This window comes from Podarcis bocagei (genome assembly GCF_964188305.1).
Source record: "Podarcis bocagei genome assembly, chromosome: 12".
Lineage (NCBI taxonomy): Eukaryota > Metazoa > Chordata > Lepidosauria > Squamata > Lacertidae > Podarcis > Podarcis bocagei.
In genome coordinates this window covers 41,350,303-41,366,872 of record NC_138137.1, presented here as the reverse complement: position 1 = coordinate 41,366,872, position 16,570 = coordinate 41,350,303, and the positions used below count along the sequence as shown (strand labels likewise).

At 46.8% G+C, this 16,570-nt stretch overlaps 1 protein-coding gene and 1 long non-coding RNA gene across 2 annotated transcripts in view; one reads left to right on the top strand and one right to left on the bottom strand.

The window, feature by feature from the left end:
• The window catches only part of LOC308569900, a 618,054-nt gene that overhangs the window by 576,246 nt on the left and 25,238 nt on the right, over nt 1-16,570 (top strand). The gene's annotated exons all lie outside the window — the stretch shown is intronic.
• On the bottom strand, nt 6,573-16,496 carry BAMBI (BMP and activin membrane bound inhibitor). The gene is made up of 3 exons (XM_081164135.1): nt 16,134-16,496; nt 9,447-9,734; nt 6,573-7,416 (listed from the first exon to the last, which is right to left on the bottom strand). The coding sequence occupies exons 1-3, from the start codon at nt 16,207-16,209 to the stop codon at nt 6,998-7,000; spliced, it is 783 nt and encodes a 260-aa protein (XP_081020261.1). The 5' UTR covers nt 16,210-16,496; the 3' UTR covers nt 6,573-6,997.

The window sequence follows — 16,570 nt, the reverse complement described above, 5'->3', positions numbered from 1 at the left end:
TAAAGGTTGCCAAGGTATAGGTACCTATGCAGCTGGGAACTGTACTGTTCTGAGACAGGGATCACACAAACAGCATATATTTAAAACACATGGCTCCCGCCCCCTGCCCCCCGTTCTCAAATCCTACCCTGACAGCACCACCACATTCCATGCTATAGCCCTCACAGAGCTACAATTCCCTAGTGCCTTTAAAAAACTAGTTCCCAGGATTCTTTTGGGGAAGTAATGTGCATGAGATATATGCTGTGGATGTGACCAGTCACTCACCAGCCACAAAACAAAGAGGGCAAAAAGGGAGGAGGGACACAAGCAGGCTGGAGGCCGCAAGGAAAAATTTTGGATCGTGCCACACAAGGCCTAATTCAGACTGTTGCCCAGGCAAATGATCTAGGTCTGGTATGGAATAGTTTATAGCCAGGCTGGTTAATGGTCAGCAGGGCTAGATTTAGGTTTGATGAGGCCCTAAGATAATGAAGGTAATGGGGCCCTTTATATGTCCAGCTGTCCTTTGTCAAGAACAAATTGTCGCTGTTTTTTGTAATATATGGGCCTAATAGGTATATAAAGTCATTTGCACACAACAAAATATGTATTTTATCAAAGTAATTGTTGAACTTCTATTTTGGAAATGTACATTGTTTTTTTCCTTTAAATAAGCTATAGCTTGTTTAGCTTATACGTAAATCCGGTCAGTGAGGAAGGCAGAGTCATGTTTCTAATATTTCCTTTCAAGCAACCATCAAACCTGTGGATATTAGGAAGAGACTTTTTGGGTCTAGGCTCAAGATCCTAGCAGCCCATGAACCCAATCTGGAAACTTACCCTTCATTTATGTCTACTCTTTGGTTTTTCTTATTACCCTTCATTTATGTCTTCTCTTTGGTTTTTCTTCTTATAAAAAAGTCTGTTTTGCTCACGCCACTCCCTAGAATTCATTGATCCTGAATGTGAGATATATATATATATATATATATATATATATATATATATATATATATATATATATGCAGGTTTTGGTGTCTTCGGGTGTCTTCCCGTGTAAGAGTTGGGGTGTCTAGGCGACGTTTCGACGAGGTCTCACTCGTCATCTAGTTTCTCGTAGGTTCTTGTCAGCTGGAAGGTTTCCTCCCCGTAGAGGTGAGATATTTGCTTTCGTAGATTTTCACGGGTACAGGAATGCAGGTTTTGGTGTCTTCGGGTGTCTTCCCGTGTAAGAGTTGGGATGTCTAGGCGACGAGTGAGACCTCGTCGAAACGTCGCCTAGACACCCCAACTCTTACACGGGAAGACACCCGAAGACACCAAAACCTGCATTCCTGTACCCGTGAAAATCTACGAAAGCAAATATATATATATATATATATTTGCTTTTGTAGATTTTCACGGGTACAGGAATGCAGGTTTTGGTGTCTTCGGGTGTCTTCCCGTGTAAGAGTTGGGGTGTCTAGGCGACGTTTCGACGAGGTCTCACTCGTCATCTTCAGGCTGGTGCTTTCGGCTTCTTGTTACTGGAACAGAGCAGGATCTCAGTGTTTGAGTTCCTATAAATACTGTTGAGGGGGTGTGGTGTATAGCCTCCAACGTTCTGGGCAGAGAGGAAGTTCCCAGGTTAGTGTGTCTTTTCTTCTTTTGTTCATTAATTACTTGAGGGATATCTTGAGTGATTTCTTGAGTGATATTCTGAGTACCACTTAGGAGGGTCATTAGGTGTGGATTAGTTGCTAAAGCTTTCGTGTCTTGACCTCTTGACCTTGTGAAGAGTTTTTTCTGAGAAGATGGCTGTACTGCACTTAGTTGTGCTCTGGCTTGGCTTCGTGTATAGGGGCGAGCTGTGGTTTTGTGCCCTGTGCCAGCCAGATCTGTGTAGGGATTGCAGGGGGGTGCAGCATCCGGAGGTGCCACTATGGTTTGGCTACTGGATGGTGTCTGTAATTTATCTGTGGAGAGGGTCTGGGTTTGGGTCTGGTGTGGTTGATTGGAGATGGCGTTCTGTGTGCCTCTGGTTCTGGTGTCGGTTTTTGTGGGGAGGGCTATTTTCCAGATGTCTGGCAGGCGGGACGTATCGTCACGCTTGTTCATGTTGTGAGGGTGTTTCTCTATCTCGATGGCTTCCATGATTATTCTCTTGTGGTGGTGTTCCATGTTAAAGAGCAAAATCCTCCATAAACACAATATCAAAACAGCCTTTTGCACCAACCAAAAAATAGCCAATATCCTCAGAAACCCCAAAGATAAAATCCAGTTAGAAAACCAAGGGGTCTATGAAATACCCTGCAAAGTCTGCCCAGCCACGTACATTGGACAAACAAACAGACGAATAAATGCACGTATCGCAGAACACAAGAATGCCGTCAAAAAAGAAGAAAAAACTTCCTCTCTTTACCAACACATGAAAGAAACAGGACACGAAATTAATTTTTCAGATTCCAAATTGCTCTTTAACATGGAACACCACCACAAGAGAATAATCATGGAAGCCATCGAGATAGAGAAACACCCTCACAACATGAACAAGCGTGACGATACGTCCCGCCTGCCAGACATCTGGAAAATAGCCCTCCCCACAAAAACCGACACCAGAACCAGAGGCACACAGAACGCCATCTCCAATCAACCACACCAGACCCAAACCCAGACCCTCTCCACAGATAAATTACAGACACCATCCAGTAGCCAAACCATAATGGCACCTCCGGATGCTGCACCCCCCTGCAATCCCTACACAGATCTGGCTGGCACAGGGCACAAAACCACAGCTCGCCCCTATACACGAAGCCAAGCCAGAGCACAACTAAGTGCAGTACAGCCATCTTCTCAGAAAAAACTCTTCACAAGGTCAAGAGGTCAAGACACGAAAGCTTTAGCAACTAATCCACACCTAATGACCCTCCTAAGTGGTACTCAGAATATCACTCAAGAAATCACTCAAGATATCCCTCAAGTAATTAATGAACAAAAGAAGAAAAGACACACTAACCTGGGAACTTCCTCTCTGCCCAGAACGTTGGAGGCTATACACCACACCCCCTCAACAGTATTTATAGGAACTCAAACACTGAGATCCTGCTCTGTTCCAGTAACAAGAAGCCGAAAGCACCAGCCTGAAGATGACGAGTGAGACCTCGTCGAAACGTCGCCTAGACACCCCAACTCTTACACGGGAAGACACCCGAAGACACCAAAACCTGCATATATATATATATATATATATATATATATATATATATATATATATATATATGGTGTTATCTTGGCTCCCAGAGCATTCATTTGAAATCCCAGTTGTTATTGAGTAAGGTAGAAGCTGAAATGTTTAGCTAAACCATGTTAAATCTGTTTGGCCATTTCCATACTTTCAATATATTATTTAGTCCTTGTCAGTATTCATCTAAGAGCCAGTCTGTGAATGGATGACGGACGGTATCTATGGCGAACCTGCAGCCCTCCAGATATTGCTGAAGTCGTGGTCAGGGATGGCAAGAGCCGCAGTCTGACAACATCTGGGCTAAGGTTACCCACCCCCAATAAAGTCTGTCTCTTACACACATACCGTATTTTTTGCACTATAAGACTCACTTTTTCCCTCCTAAAAAGTAAGGGGAAATGCGTATGCGTCTTATGGAGCGAATGCAGGCTGCGCAGCTATCCCAGAAGCCAGAACAGCAAGAGGGATTGCTGCTTTCACTGCGCAGCGATCCCTCTTGCTGCTCTGGCTTCTGAGATTCAGATTTTTTTTTTCTTGTTTTCCTCCTCCAAAAACTAGGTGCGTCTTGTGGTCTGGTGCGTCTTATAGAGCAAAAAATACGGTACCTAATGGAAAGCAAATGCATCTTCATGTCCAGTGGCATACATATGCATTTTTCCTAAAATGTATATAGGGCTTGGTTGTGAAAAACAAACTCTCAAAGTGTGAGCGTGCACACACACACTTGGGAGTTGCTATGGAGAAAGTTTTTAGAGGAGGATACAAATAAGGGGGAAAACACATTTGCTAGTGTAATTAGGATATGTTCATCTTTCTAATAAAATTGCTGCTTGGGTTCTGCTTTGGAGACCAATAGGTTTGCTTTTAGAAGCCTCCAAAAGGAGGCTAGTATGCAAGGAAAAATCAAAGGGGGGGGAGGTGGGGGGGGGGGAGAAGAGCTTCCTTGCTCTTTGCCCTAAAGCAAGGGAAAGCAAAGACTTTCTGCTGCTGACTGAGCCTCATGAGTTGGATTCTGATCTTCGTTACATGTGAATTAATCTGGACTGAATTTATTGGCTTTGGCAGCTGTAAACAGTGGAAGAAGTAAGATAGCTAGCAAGCCCCAGATTTGCCAACCAGATAAGCCTGCCCAGGGCCTGAGCTACCAGAGGAGGCTGGTTACTTTCAAGCTCCCTGCTCAGGCTGTAATCACCCAATATTGAAACCAGATTTACGGGCTCTTTGGAGGAGGGCTCTTTCCAAAGCAGACACATTTGGTATTTCGGAAGGTCAACCCCCCTGTGGTGTAAGGGCTTTTTAAAAGAATCAGTTAAGCAGGAGTCAAGAGGAGAGACTGGAATCAGTAGGACACAAGAAAAGCTGGAGAGAAGGGGGGGGGGGGCCTTGGAGATCAGAAACAAGGAAGGGCCTTAAATGAGATTCATGCAGCCCATTCTTCTCTGACAATTCTGAAGCCAGTCCCAGTGTTCTCAATAGAGCTTACTCTGAAGTAAACATGTAGAGAAATGTAAGCCAAGACATTTCAGGTACTGGTCTTTATACCCCCCCCCCCCAATCTGGTTGATCTCTTCCCATACTTATGGATATGAAAAATCATGCGTTGTCTGTGGTTCATACCACATCAAGAGCAATAAACTGGGGTTATCGCAACCTCTGAATGCTCGCAAAACATAGTTGGGGTGGGCAGGCTCCCCCTGAACACCAAACATTAGTGCTGCTTTAAAAGTCCCATTGACTGCAGCGGGACAAGCACAATTGTCTGGATCGCGCCCATTCAGCTACTTCCCACATTAGCAAATGGGAGCAAGTAAAAACAGCTCTCTTGTTTAACCAAAATTCTTGCTTGCCAGGCCTACCATCCAGTACAGTGGTACCTCGGGTTACGTACACTTCAGGTTACATATGCTTCAGGTTACAGACTCCGCTAACCCAGAAATAGTACCTTGGGTTAAGAACTTTGCTTCAGGATGAGAACAGAAATCGTGCTGCAGCGGCGCGGCGGCAGCGGGAGGCCCCATTAGCTAAGGTGGTGCTTCAGGTTAAGAACAGACCTCCAGAACGAATTAAGTACTTAACCGAGGTTAAGTTTTGGTAGAGGGAGACTTCACTTCCCCAGGCCACTGTACATTTCTCCATTTAGACTTCCCAGAAGATATAAGATTGTTTTGATGTTCTTCCATTGCAGCCTCAACCCATCCCATATTTAGTATTCCACCGATACCAATGTTGAAACAGCACCTGCAGGAGAGGCTAAGACAGCAGTCTTATGCATGCCTACCTGGGACTATGTCCCACTGAAGTCAGCAGGAATTAGTACCAAGACAGGCAAGCAGGAGCCATGTAGAATACATATAGTCAGATCAAGACGGAAAATTGGTCAGAGCATGTACCACTTTGGGCAACGCACTGGAAAGACAGAACACCTTTTAAAAAACTCCTCATTTGGTGCGGAGGAGAAGAGAATCCCCACTGAAACAAAACTATCTGGAAAGCTAAGCTGAACAATTTCCCCTGACCTCCTAGTTTTCTGCATACAGGGCTAGGTTATAATTAATGGCCAGCAAGTCAAATCCCGCACCTGCAGATAATGGTTGCCCTAGCAAAACATAATCAAGGCCGGTAAACAGTTTTGGTCATGCTTGAGAAAGAATTGTAAGGAGCATCCACAGATATTTCACAATGATGTTAGTGCATTGTTATATCATTCATACTTGGGGAAGGCATGAAGGACTGCTGCCCATCTGTCTGCCGAATAAATCTTTCATGCATTGTCATTTATTTGTATCTCACCTTTCGTCCAAGGAGCTCAAGGTGTTTGTTTTCCCCCCTGCTTGCTATTTTAACTTATGGAAGTGTGTCAGGCCAAAGGGTCACCCCTTGGAGCTTCATTACCAAACGGGGATTTGAAGCTAGGTCAACTTCAACCTTCTCCAACCACTGTACAACCCAGCCCTTCCTGCTAACCGATCCCAGAATATACCTGGAATATTTTAGACTCCAAGAAGACACAAGTTGGCTGACTACTGTATTCTGTTCCATGCTGCCTAGGGGAAGATTAGAATCTGCATGATACAGAGGCTGTAGCTGAACCACAAATATCAGAAACTGCTAGGATGCTATTTGCCTTTAGAGCAAAAGGGCATGAAATACGTTTTTCTCCTGTCTGGAAAGCTGAAGCATTGAAAAAGCTAGCAAGGGAAGGCAGCAAATTCAGGTTATGTGAATTTAGCTGGATGAACACCAGAGTTCACTTACATGAACCTGACTAAACACTAAAGGAAACTCTACAGTTAACACTTTATGTAGTGCTTCTGCTAGAAGGGTAGTGATTCTTACACAAAACCACAAAATAGGTTTCAGACAAATATATATATATATAATTATATATATTTTAAAAATCTTTACATCAGAACTTGCATACAATTTAATAGTATAGCTCAAAATTTCCACCTCCCTACAACTCAGACAACCCTGGTAACAGTGTGTACAACTTCTCGGTTTTTTGCTTTCATAACTTTAAAGCAAACAATACATTTGAATGTATTTACTCTGTGCAAATAAGGTAACTTTTGGGATCCTTCAGAAGACATATATCCAAGGTTCAATCTGCAGAGGTCCTTTGTTTTCTTTAAAAAAAAAAACACGATTAATGACTGTAGGCTTTCCCTGTATAAAGTGCTCCTGTCCAGCAGAACCCAAAGGCCTTGGAAAAGTTTTCCTAGCAATGTTAAAGAACAAAATTTTAAAATATAGTTATATATATATATAAAAAAAGACCAAAAGGCGACGTGATCACACAAATTCCAGCTTTCCATGCCCGCCATACATTCCCCAGTGGACTAGCGAGAGTATTTTGTCACTGCCCAGGTCCGGCTGCCTCATCTTCTCGCAGGTCATGCAGCAGTTCTCGTGCCCCGTGACTGGCACCATGCACTCCAAGTCTAGCTTGGCAACCTGTCCCTTTTTGGAATGATGCCCGTGGAAGCTGTAGTGCAATCGGGACAGCATCTGCTGCCGCTGGTCTTGCAGTCTTTTGTTCTCGCTCCTGAGCATGCGCAGAGCTAGCATGATGAGCAGCACCAGGATCAGCCCGCCAGCGATGGGGACGGCGATGACAGCTGCCCGGAACCACAGTTCTTTGGAGGAGGTCAGCTCCTGGACCTTTGTGATGAGGTTTCTGCTGCCCTCGTGCTGGTATCTGCTCCCTTGTCCTGCAAGAGAGGAGAGAGAGATGGTGTTCAGAAAGGTCCCTTCCATGCCACATGCGAAAGCCTGTGTTCCAACCACAAAAAGTGGAGGCTTCCCCAAGACCCTTTCTTTTTAAGACTACCCTCTCAGGTGATGGAAGGGGGGAAAGGTCTGCTCATTTCAAAGAGGGGTGCTCCCTACATTTTTCTCCCTAACCTGATCACGACCCAAAGCTTGCAGATTCTAGAGAAACTCGGCTATTTGCTTAGGCTACGCTGAATCCAGAGAACTCTATTGCTCTCCAGACATTGTTGAACTCCCTCCTCCCATCAGCCCCAGGTCAAGGGCCAGGGTGGTAGGGGTTGTAATCCAGCAACATCCAGAGGGTCACAGGTACCCCAGCCCAGGGTTATGCAGTAATGTGACATCACCAGTGTTAACCCTTGTTACAAATTACCACTATATTTGGAACCAGTGTGCACCAGACAGGAGGGCATTTCTAAATCTGGCCCATGGATAGTCCAGGAATCAGTGTGTTTTTACATGAGTAGAATGTGTGCTTTTATTTAAAATGCATCTCTGGGTTATTTGTGGGGCCTGCCTGGTGTTTTTACACAAGTAGAATGTGTGCTTTTGTTTAAAATGCATCTCTGGGTTATTTGTGGGACATAGGAATTGGTTCATTATTTTTTTTCTAAATATAGTCCGGCCCCCCACAAGGTCTGAGGGACAGTGGAGCAGCCCACAGCTGAAAAAGGTTGCTGACCCCTGCCTTAGATGTTCACATACCACCAAAGAAAACCTAAGATCAATATGGTGCTATATATGGATATGGTGAACCCAGCTTTCAATTCAGCAGCTCTACACTTCTGTACGTATTACATGTTTAAGTACACAAAAAATGTAATGAAATATTGCAATACATTTATCCGGAATAGGGACAAACACCAAGGAGATAGGACCAGAATGAAACTATTTGCTCTGTGTCTGCAGAGGCAAATCCTGGTTTGTTCCAAAGCACATGGAAATTTCAGTTCTGCAATTTACAAGGTGAGCCATGGGGAAAGTTGCTATCTCTTCTTTTCACACGATTGCAAAGATAAGAGTTGTGAGGTGCTTTAGCAAGCCACACAAAAAAGGACTATCATAGCAGGCATTTGGTTTTGCTGTACTAGTGACTATCATTATGGAAGCAAATACAAAACAATTGCAGCACCCCATGTACACAAAGCAGCCAGATGGTCCCCACCCCCTGCAAAGTATTGATTTTGGACATTTGGCTAAGCTTTACTATAGGAATGGGGAAGCTGTGTCCTCCCCTAACAGTGGACTACAACTCCCATCATCTCGGCCCAATGGTCATGCTGGGTGGGGTTGATGGGATTTGTAATCCAACATCCCAAGGACCACAAGCCTTCCATGCAAGGAAACATCAACTTCAGCGTTATGAATACACCAGGCACATCAATTCAATTAAATGGATACACCCAGTGATGGAGAGATTTATTTTTATTTTACTTCCATGCCCTGCAGGGCATAAGTGAAATTGCAACACCAAAGTTTGTTGAGTCAGATGAATTATTTGCATACTTTTAAATAACTAACTTCACCCGGCTGTGGGAAAAGACGTTGGGACTTTATTCTGGTTGACTTGATGATTTCACCTTCGTGTACGCGAGGTAACAAAGCAGCAGATTTAAATTAAAAGCTGTGTGCATGTTTTCATTAAAACTTAACAGGCTTCCATAAGGTTCATTTGCACATTCTAATAGTTTTATTTTCCCCTGACTAAATTGGGCACAATTAGGTTTCTTAAAGTAGTGCCCCTCCCTGAACAAGTTTTCCCAGGCAAGATGCCAGGCCTGCTTGAAAAGGAGCAAACTTTGTGTCTCATGCTAATGCAGATACAAAGATATTTGGCAGAGATCTGTCTAGCCACATGCCTCCCACTCCAGCGTGCCTAGTTGTATTAAAAGACCAAAATCATTAGCAGACAAAACAAGGTCTTGCCTGTTGCAAGCAAACTTATGTATCAGACGAGAGCACGACTTACCCGAAGGCTCCCCTCTGGAAGGAGAGAGAACATCGTACAGCCCTCTGTAGTTGCACATATCTTCGTGACAGCACTCCAACGTAGGAATGGCAGTTCCAGAGTGGTTTTGGGCCTGTTTAGCTTGACAGATGTCCGATGTGCTTGCGAGAGAGTCCAAGCAGCCATGAGTAAGTGGGGAATGGCTGTTCTGAGGGTCAAGCAGTCTAGAGAAGCAAGCGTTGAGCTCAGATTTGCACATATAGCCTGTTGCAACACAGTGTGCAGCATCACAGTAGCATCTAATTTCACCTGCAACAAAAGTAAAGTGGCAAGCTTGTTAGTCCGCAGCAAATCAGTAAGGATTTAGATACCCTGTATCCTCAATACTAGGGACGCAGGTGGCGCTGTGGGTTAAACCACAGAGCCTAGGACTTGCTGATCAGAAGGTCGGCGGTTCAAATCCCTGCGACGGGGTGAGCTCCCGTCGCTCGGTCCCTGCTCCTGCCCACCTAACAGTTCGAAAGTATGTCAAAGTGCAAGTAGACAAATAGGTACTGTTCTGGCGGGAAGGTAAACGGCATTTCCATGCGCTGCTCTGGTTCGCCAGAAGCGGCTTAGTCATGCTGGCCTCATTACCCGGAAGCTGTATGCCGGCTCCCTCGGCCAATAAAGCAAGATGAGCGCCGCAACCCCAGAGTCGGCCACGACTGGACCTAATGGTCAGGGGTCCCTTTACCTTTATCCTCAATACTGGCATTAAGATGGGTGAGTAACAAACAAAATAAGTGTCTCTTTTGAAAGCAGGCTTGGAGACGGAGCCCTCCAGAGGTTTGCTGGACTACACCTCCCATCATCCATGATAAGTGCAGTGTCTATACTGGCTGTGGCTGATGAGTGTTGTAGTCCAAAAACATCTCGAGGGCACCACGATGACTATCTCTGCTATAGATCAAGGATTCCAACACAGGTCTCTATAGAACTGGTCAACAGAGCTGTACACAGCCATGGGAAAAGGCAATCAATTAATACTCCTGTTGTACAGGCAAGCATCTCCAGGGGAGATATATAAGCAAACAGGACATGGCCAATCATGGTACAAAAATAATTTTCCTGGCAATTTTGCCAAACCACCGAGACATGGAAGCCCTTCCAGATTTTCTGCAGACCATCCAGAGATCTACCTTTCCTCCATTCCTGGCTTTTGCTCTGCACAGTGTACAAGATCCCCATAGCAGGCATGACAAATCGGAGTCCCTGTGGGGAGGATGGTGTTGCATAGAATCCGTCCGAAATTGCCACCTCGTGGGAGGAGCTGCCATGTGTAGGTGGGCTTTAACTTACTTAGCCAAAGAACTGGGGAGAGGGGCATAACCTCGTATGCAAAACTGAAGACAGCATCCGTGCGCACCTTGAGTTGGCACAAAGTTGTAAGAGTTCCCATCAAAAAATGCAAGCTGGATGGTTCTGCCCCACCTGCAAAACCACCAGCAACTCAGCTGCAGTGGAACAAGTCACCACTGCAGCTACTGAAGCAGTAGATGCTTATTCCTTATGAAGCAATGTTCCATAGGCAAAAATCTGTAAACTGGCCACTTATCACATACCAGCTCATCTCCAGATCTTTGAGCAGCAATGACTCCCCATTTAGCATCTTTGCAAATCTGCAGGTACTTGTCCTTTACATTACCTTTAATACTAGTTATTATAAATCAAGATTGAAAACTCTGTGGCCATTCAGATGTTGCTGGAATACAACTTCCATTTATGCCCAGCCGTTGGGCTATGCTGACTTTGGCTTATATGGAAACTGAACCTACTGCAACTGGTTCTCCATATCTGCTCTAAAACGAAACTTACATTGCATACGTCAGCATATAGCAAAGTCAAAAGCACACTTCAAATATTTACGCCTGGCAGAATTAATCAAAGTGGTTGGAATTGTTTACTGCCTTTTGGCACGGTGCCAGTATTTAAGAGCTTTAGCCAACACCTTATGAAATTATGTACTAAAATCATGCATGCATTTTTATTTAAGTTAATTCTTAACACAAGGATTGCTTTGTTGGTTCCATCTAACCCAGCATTTCATTTCCAAAAGTAGCCCCTGGGAAACTCATGAAACAGGACATAATGACAATAGTCACACATCCCATGTGTGCCAAGCATCTGGCTTCTCACAGCATCGTCTTCTCATGCAAAATATCTTTTTAGTTTTTATTAAAAAACAGGAAATCTTTAGTTTACAATCAGAGTGTCTTGCTTGCCAAAATCAACCTCTTTCAACTTATATGAAAGCTCATAAATGGGGGAGGTGGCAAGATTGAACCCTCCTTCCACCACCTCCCTTCCCCCCACTCCCCAATCCATCATGTGGTCAAAAAGGGTAAACATTTGGACTGAAAATCCTCTACTGTTTGTATGGAACAAAAAACGCACAGGAAACCACAAAAATTTCTGAAGGAAGTGCTTTAAAAAACATATTCATTTTACATTCTTCAGAAATGCATTCATTTTACTATACGGAGAAACTGTACTGTCTTCTCAACGTTTCAGCTCAGATCTGTTCCATCAGTTCAGAGAATGGAAGGAAGGAAGCTGGGAGGCAAGCTGGATCTGTCTCTCAGCTTCAGAAACTACTGGAGGAAGTGTATTAACAACCACAGTGATGAATAGCACTTATTTTAGAAAAGGGGGGGGGGGTTCAGCCACAAGAGAACTGCGAAGGCCTTAAAATCATAACTTCCTTCTGCCAAATTAAGAGTTATATTTAAGGTACATAGGTACCCGGAGATTAATTTTTAGCACCCAGATCATATTGCACTATATCTACTATGTCCCAGCTTATGCTTAAGATATGAATTACAAACATTTTACACATACATACAGTTCTGCAGGGCTCGCCTTCCAGACTATCTTAAGTTCAGCCTTCCCTAGAATGCCATTACATTTTAATAAACTGCTTAATCAAAGCCAAATGACACAGTGCCCGTATGTAAACAAGCTTGCCCCTCATTTGTGTAAATGTGTGAAGCAAGATCTGAAGCCCAAGCCTGCCAAAGAATACATGAAGTTCAAAAGCTTGCTTAAACATTCAGAGAACTAGTTTGACAGAAAGCATTTCCCTTATTCAGTTGCTTGAAAGTCTTTCATCACAGAGATGAAGTAAGTGTTTGCATTTTTGGGAGTCCCTTGAGGTTCTCCACCAAAACAGGTAACCAGAGCAAAATTCAAAAAATAATATGGGATGTGTTACATGTCACCAAGCAGGCGACATTCACATTCCGGACATCCTTCTTCAAGCAGTTGGGCCCAGACGTCCAATGTTCTTAGATTTACAGAGGCGCTTCTCTTTCCTTTAAGGACTTCTGTTCCGCCGCCACCAATCATGTAACTTCCTAAGTCCCCTTTTCAAAAGCAAATGCCATTTAAGCAACTATTGTCCAGCAAGTCAAGTCCAAGGGCTGAGCAGCTTTCACTGAAACAAGTTATGGATAAACACAAAACACTCTTTTTAGGGGGTGGGGAAGGGGGAAATCTATAAGCTAGTCCTTTCCCACTGCAGTCTTAAGAGAGCATCACAAGAGAGAAAATGTTTGTTTCAATCGTTCATACAATCCTCTTTTCCTGACCAAGCACAGTCTCATAAACAAAACATGATGGACTAGTCATCGGGTTATTACAACTCCATTTTAATTAGAGACACATTCCACCACCTCCCCCTCAGCAGAAGAGAATGGCATTTTTGTGTTATCGTATTTTTGAAGAGGGGGGGACAAACCTTTTATTTCTGTCAATTCATAAAGTTTTTTCCTGAGCTATGGAAAAGGCCAGGGAGGGTATTTGGTATTTTCAAACAGTGAACAATGCCCTTTCTGTTCCCCTCCTCTTTCTTGTTACTGTATGTAGCTATTAAAGAAAACTGTCTGCTTTTAGTCAAGGTGGCTACAGGAGAGACTGCAGGCTTCTCTGAAAGCTTTTGAAGTCGACAGCAGCCAGAAGTCTGTGATCCCCTAATTATATCATTATCAGGCGCATAGTTTCAGTATCTGCAACTGCACATTACTCTCAGTCACTCCCTTCTCTGCCCCTCTTTGATGGGGCCAGAAGATTTCCCTCTGCTTGCTGCAAGGGCTGTTATTTGGGGTTAATTACACCCTTCTTTCCAAAATAAATAAATACTGTAGCACATCAGCACGGTGCTAGCTTATCCTTTAACCTCCTCTCTGTGAAACGTGGCAATTATAGGGAGACATCAACTCTCCCATTCCCTCCTCTCCCTCCCCCCAGTTAAGTTTTTATTCTTTAAAGTGGCGAGGAGGGGAGAAGAGTGTGGATTGTGTGAGCTCACATACACACACACAGGAAGTTTCAAATATTTGCAGCAAGATGCTTAACAGTTCACATCTCATACTAGTGGGGTCACCTCTCACAGTCAGGGGTGCACAGCCCAATCCTGCACATGTTTACTCAGAAGTAAACCTCATCTGTAAATTGAAGGATTCAAGTGCTGGTTCACAGGATCACACAGCCTGAACACAATTTTGGTTGTTGCCGCTTTGCAGGAGCAAACTTCTTTCAAGTCCCTTACTTGCATGGGCTGGATTTCTACTCTAGCCACGAGGGATAAGGGAGGGCATACAGCCGGGTCTCTTTCCAATTTTACCTTCTCAACAGGTAAAGCAAAGCCGCAAACAGGCAAAGCTTGCCTTGGGCCAGCGCTGCTTTCTGGAGCTGGGAGAGGGAGTGGGTGGGTGTGGGCTGGAGACGTTCATTAGTTCATTAAAGACATGCTAACAAAAACATTTTGACAACCGCTTGCCCCTAAGGTCTGACTTCCCTCAATGAAGCGGGGCAAGGCTCTGGCGGGGGGCGGGGAAAGGGGAAGGAAACCCAAGCAACGCCACTTCCAAGAACAGGCGAGCTTGTTCTGGCCTGCGAAGCTCGGCCCAGGAGGAAACATGACACGCTCACAAAGCCTTGGCAGAGCGCTTCAAAGGCCGCGCCGGGCCGGGCGCACGGAGCTCGCTAGCCGCAGGAGGGGAGAGCAGCGGGAGCAGGAGCAGGAGAAGCCCCGGCCGGGCAATTGCCCCGGGGAAATGGCTACCGGGCTTGCCCTGCTGGCTGGGAGCTGCTGCTGCTGCCGCCGCCCCACCAAGCCACCTCCGACGGGCGGCAACCCCACCAAAAGAAAGCTAAGCCCGCTCTTGCTTCTAGCAGAGCAAACGGACACCCCGACGTCACCCCCAGGTTTCGCTCCCCAGCCTGGGGAAAGGAAATAAAAGCCGGGGCTTGAGACCGCACCAGGCTGCTCCCCCAAAATGCAACCCCCTGGAATGGCTGCTGCGTGCACACAGCCCTTCTTGACGGTCACTGCCAACGCGCACCCGCCACCGACGGCGTCCCTCCAAAGCGCGTCGCAAGGGGAGCTAGCAGGAGGGAGGCAGCTGGGCGAGCCTCTGCAACCCTGACGGGGCTGCGGCTGCTGCAGAGACCCTGGGCGCCTTTGGCGAGGGAATTGGAAGAGGCCCGCAGCCGGGTTTACGCGCGAGGCTGGGCGCAGTCGGGCTTCACCCCCGGCCACCCAGGGCGGGAGTTGCTACGGATCAGTCCCAGCTTGGAACGCGCCTCCTTGCAAGTTTTAAATCCCGCTCTGTTTCGCTTCGAAGGCGAGGCCGAGCCTCTCATGGATGCCGCCGCCGCCAGCCCAGAGGACGACAGCAGCGCCCCCTTCCGCAGGTCGCGCGCTCCTGCATCCCCCGCCCAGCCAAGGCCCGTCTCTCTTCGGGAGAAAGCCTCCGGGTGCTCCCGAGTACCCGCCCCGTCTCCTCCAGCAGCCCTCCCCCTGACCCTACAGGAAGCCTCGCAGCAGCTCTTCAAAGGCTTCCCCCAGGGCGACAATCCTCACGTTAAGCCTTTGTACGCTTGTCAACACGCACCAGCACTCGCCAGCCCACCACGCTGCTCTGCAAAACAACCCCAGGCCCACGCCTCCCTCTCCGAGGGGTTGTCTTCATTCCGGGGACTAAGATAGGTTACACACACACGCTTCGAAACAGTATTTCATCGTATTTTGTTTTGACCCCCCCCCCGCTCTTTTTAGGGCAAAAAAAATCTGAAAGCTGCCGAAGGATCGAAATGCATTCAATAAGGCATCTCAAAAGGATGGGAGGTTTCGTGAACCGGGCTGGATTTAGAGAGGGGAGCTGCTTGCGCCAAAAAGAGCCCATAATCCGGTCCTGCGCATGTTGACTTGGAAGCGAGCCCCACTGAGTTCGGGTGCAATACTAGTCGTGCTTTTCTACTGAACACAAATGGGGCTTGCCTGCCTCTGAATAACCATGCACAGGACAGTACGTACACTGCAGTATGTTAAGTGGCGCTAGTTTTACGTTAGCCTATTTCCTCTTCTTTGGGAATAAGTACCATCAGGTCCGTGCGCCTTGCTTCCGAGGAGACGCGCGAAGGACCGGACTGCACGTTCCCGTGGGACTGCCCCCCTGTCAAAATAGCGGCGTCCCGTTAGCACCACCAACGCCGAGTCCATCGCTTGCCTTGTTCGTTTGTTTTGTGTGCTCAGCGCGCGGCTTTTGCCTTCTCTTTCCTTCTGCCTACCGACCGACACGATCTCCGGCAAGACCGCCGGGAACTTAAAAAGTCTCCCCCCCCCCCCAGGATCGGGAAGGAGCCCCTCTAGCGAGCCGGACTCACCTTTCGTTAGCAGGATGGCCATGGCGCACAGCTCCAGTTGCAGCCACACGAAGATGAAGCTGGAGTGGCGATCCATTTAACCCTCCCCGCACGGGCCTCGCCGTCACCGCCCGAGTCGAGTCTCCGCGCTCCCTCCAGGGCTCTCGTCCCCTTGCAACGCTGCAAGGCAATGCCCCGGCCGGGCACAGAGCATGGACCCCGCCGCGGGCTGCCCTGCGCCACCCGCTCTCGGCCTCCACCGGCTCCTGGCGCCGTAAGCCTCTCTCACGCGCGCCCCGAGCCCTGCTGCAGCCGCATCCGAAGCCTCGCTCCAGGGCGCTCCCACCTCAGCGCGCAGGACGAGCCACCAGCCCGGCTCCGCTCTCTGGGCGCCCCGCGCTCGCTCTGTAAATAATGCTCCCGCCCCGCCGCCTGACCCGCCTTGGCCCGCCCCCGGC

What these genes read in the sequence shown, in the direction of transcription:
- BAMBI (XM_081164135.1), bottom strand. Translation starts at nt 16,209, where the DNA reads ATGGATCGCCACTCCAGCTTCATCTTCGTGTGGCTGCAACTGGAGCTG. An exon ending in GGCCATCCTGCTAACGAAAG is followed by an intron (nt 9,735 to 16,133) that starts GTGAGTCCGGCT and finishes CTTTTGTTGCAG; the next exon opens with GTGAAATTAGATGCTACTGT. An exon ending in TTCCAGAGGGGAGCCTTCGG is followed by an intron (nt 7,417 to 9,446) that starts GTAAGTCGTGCT and finishes CCTCTCTTGCAG; the next exon opens with GACAAGGGAGCAGATACCAG.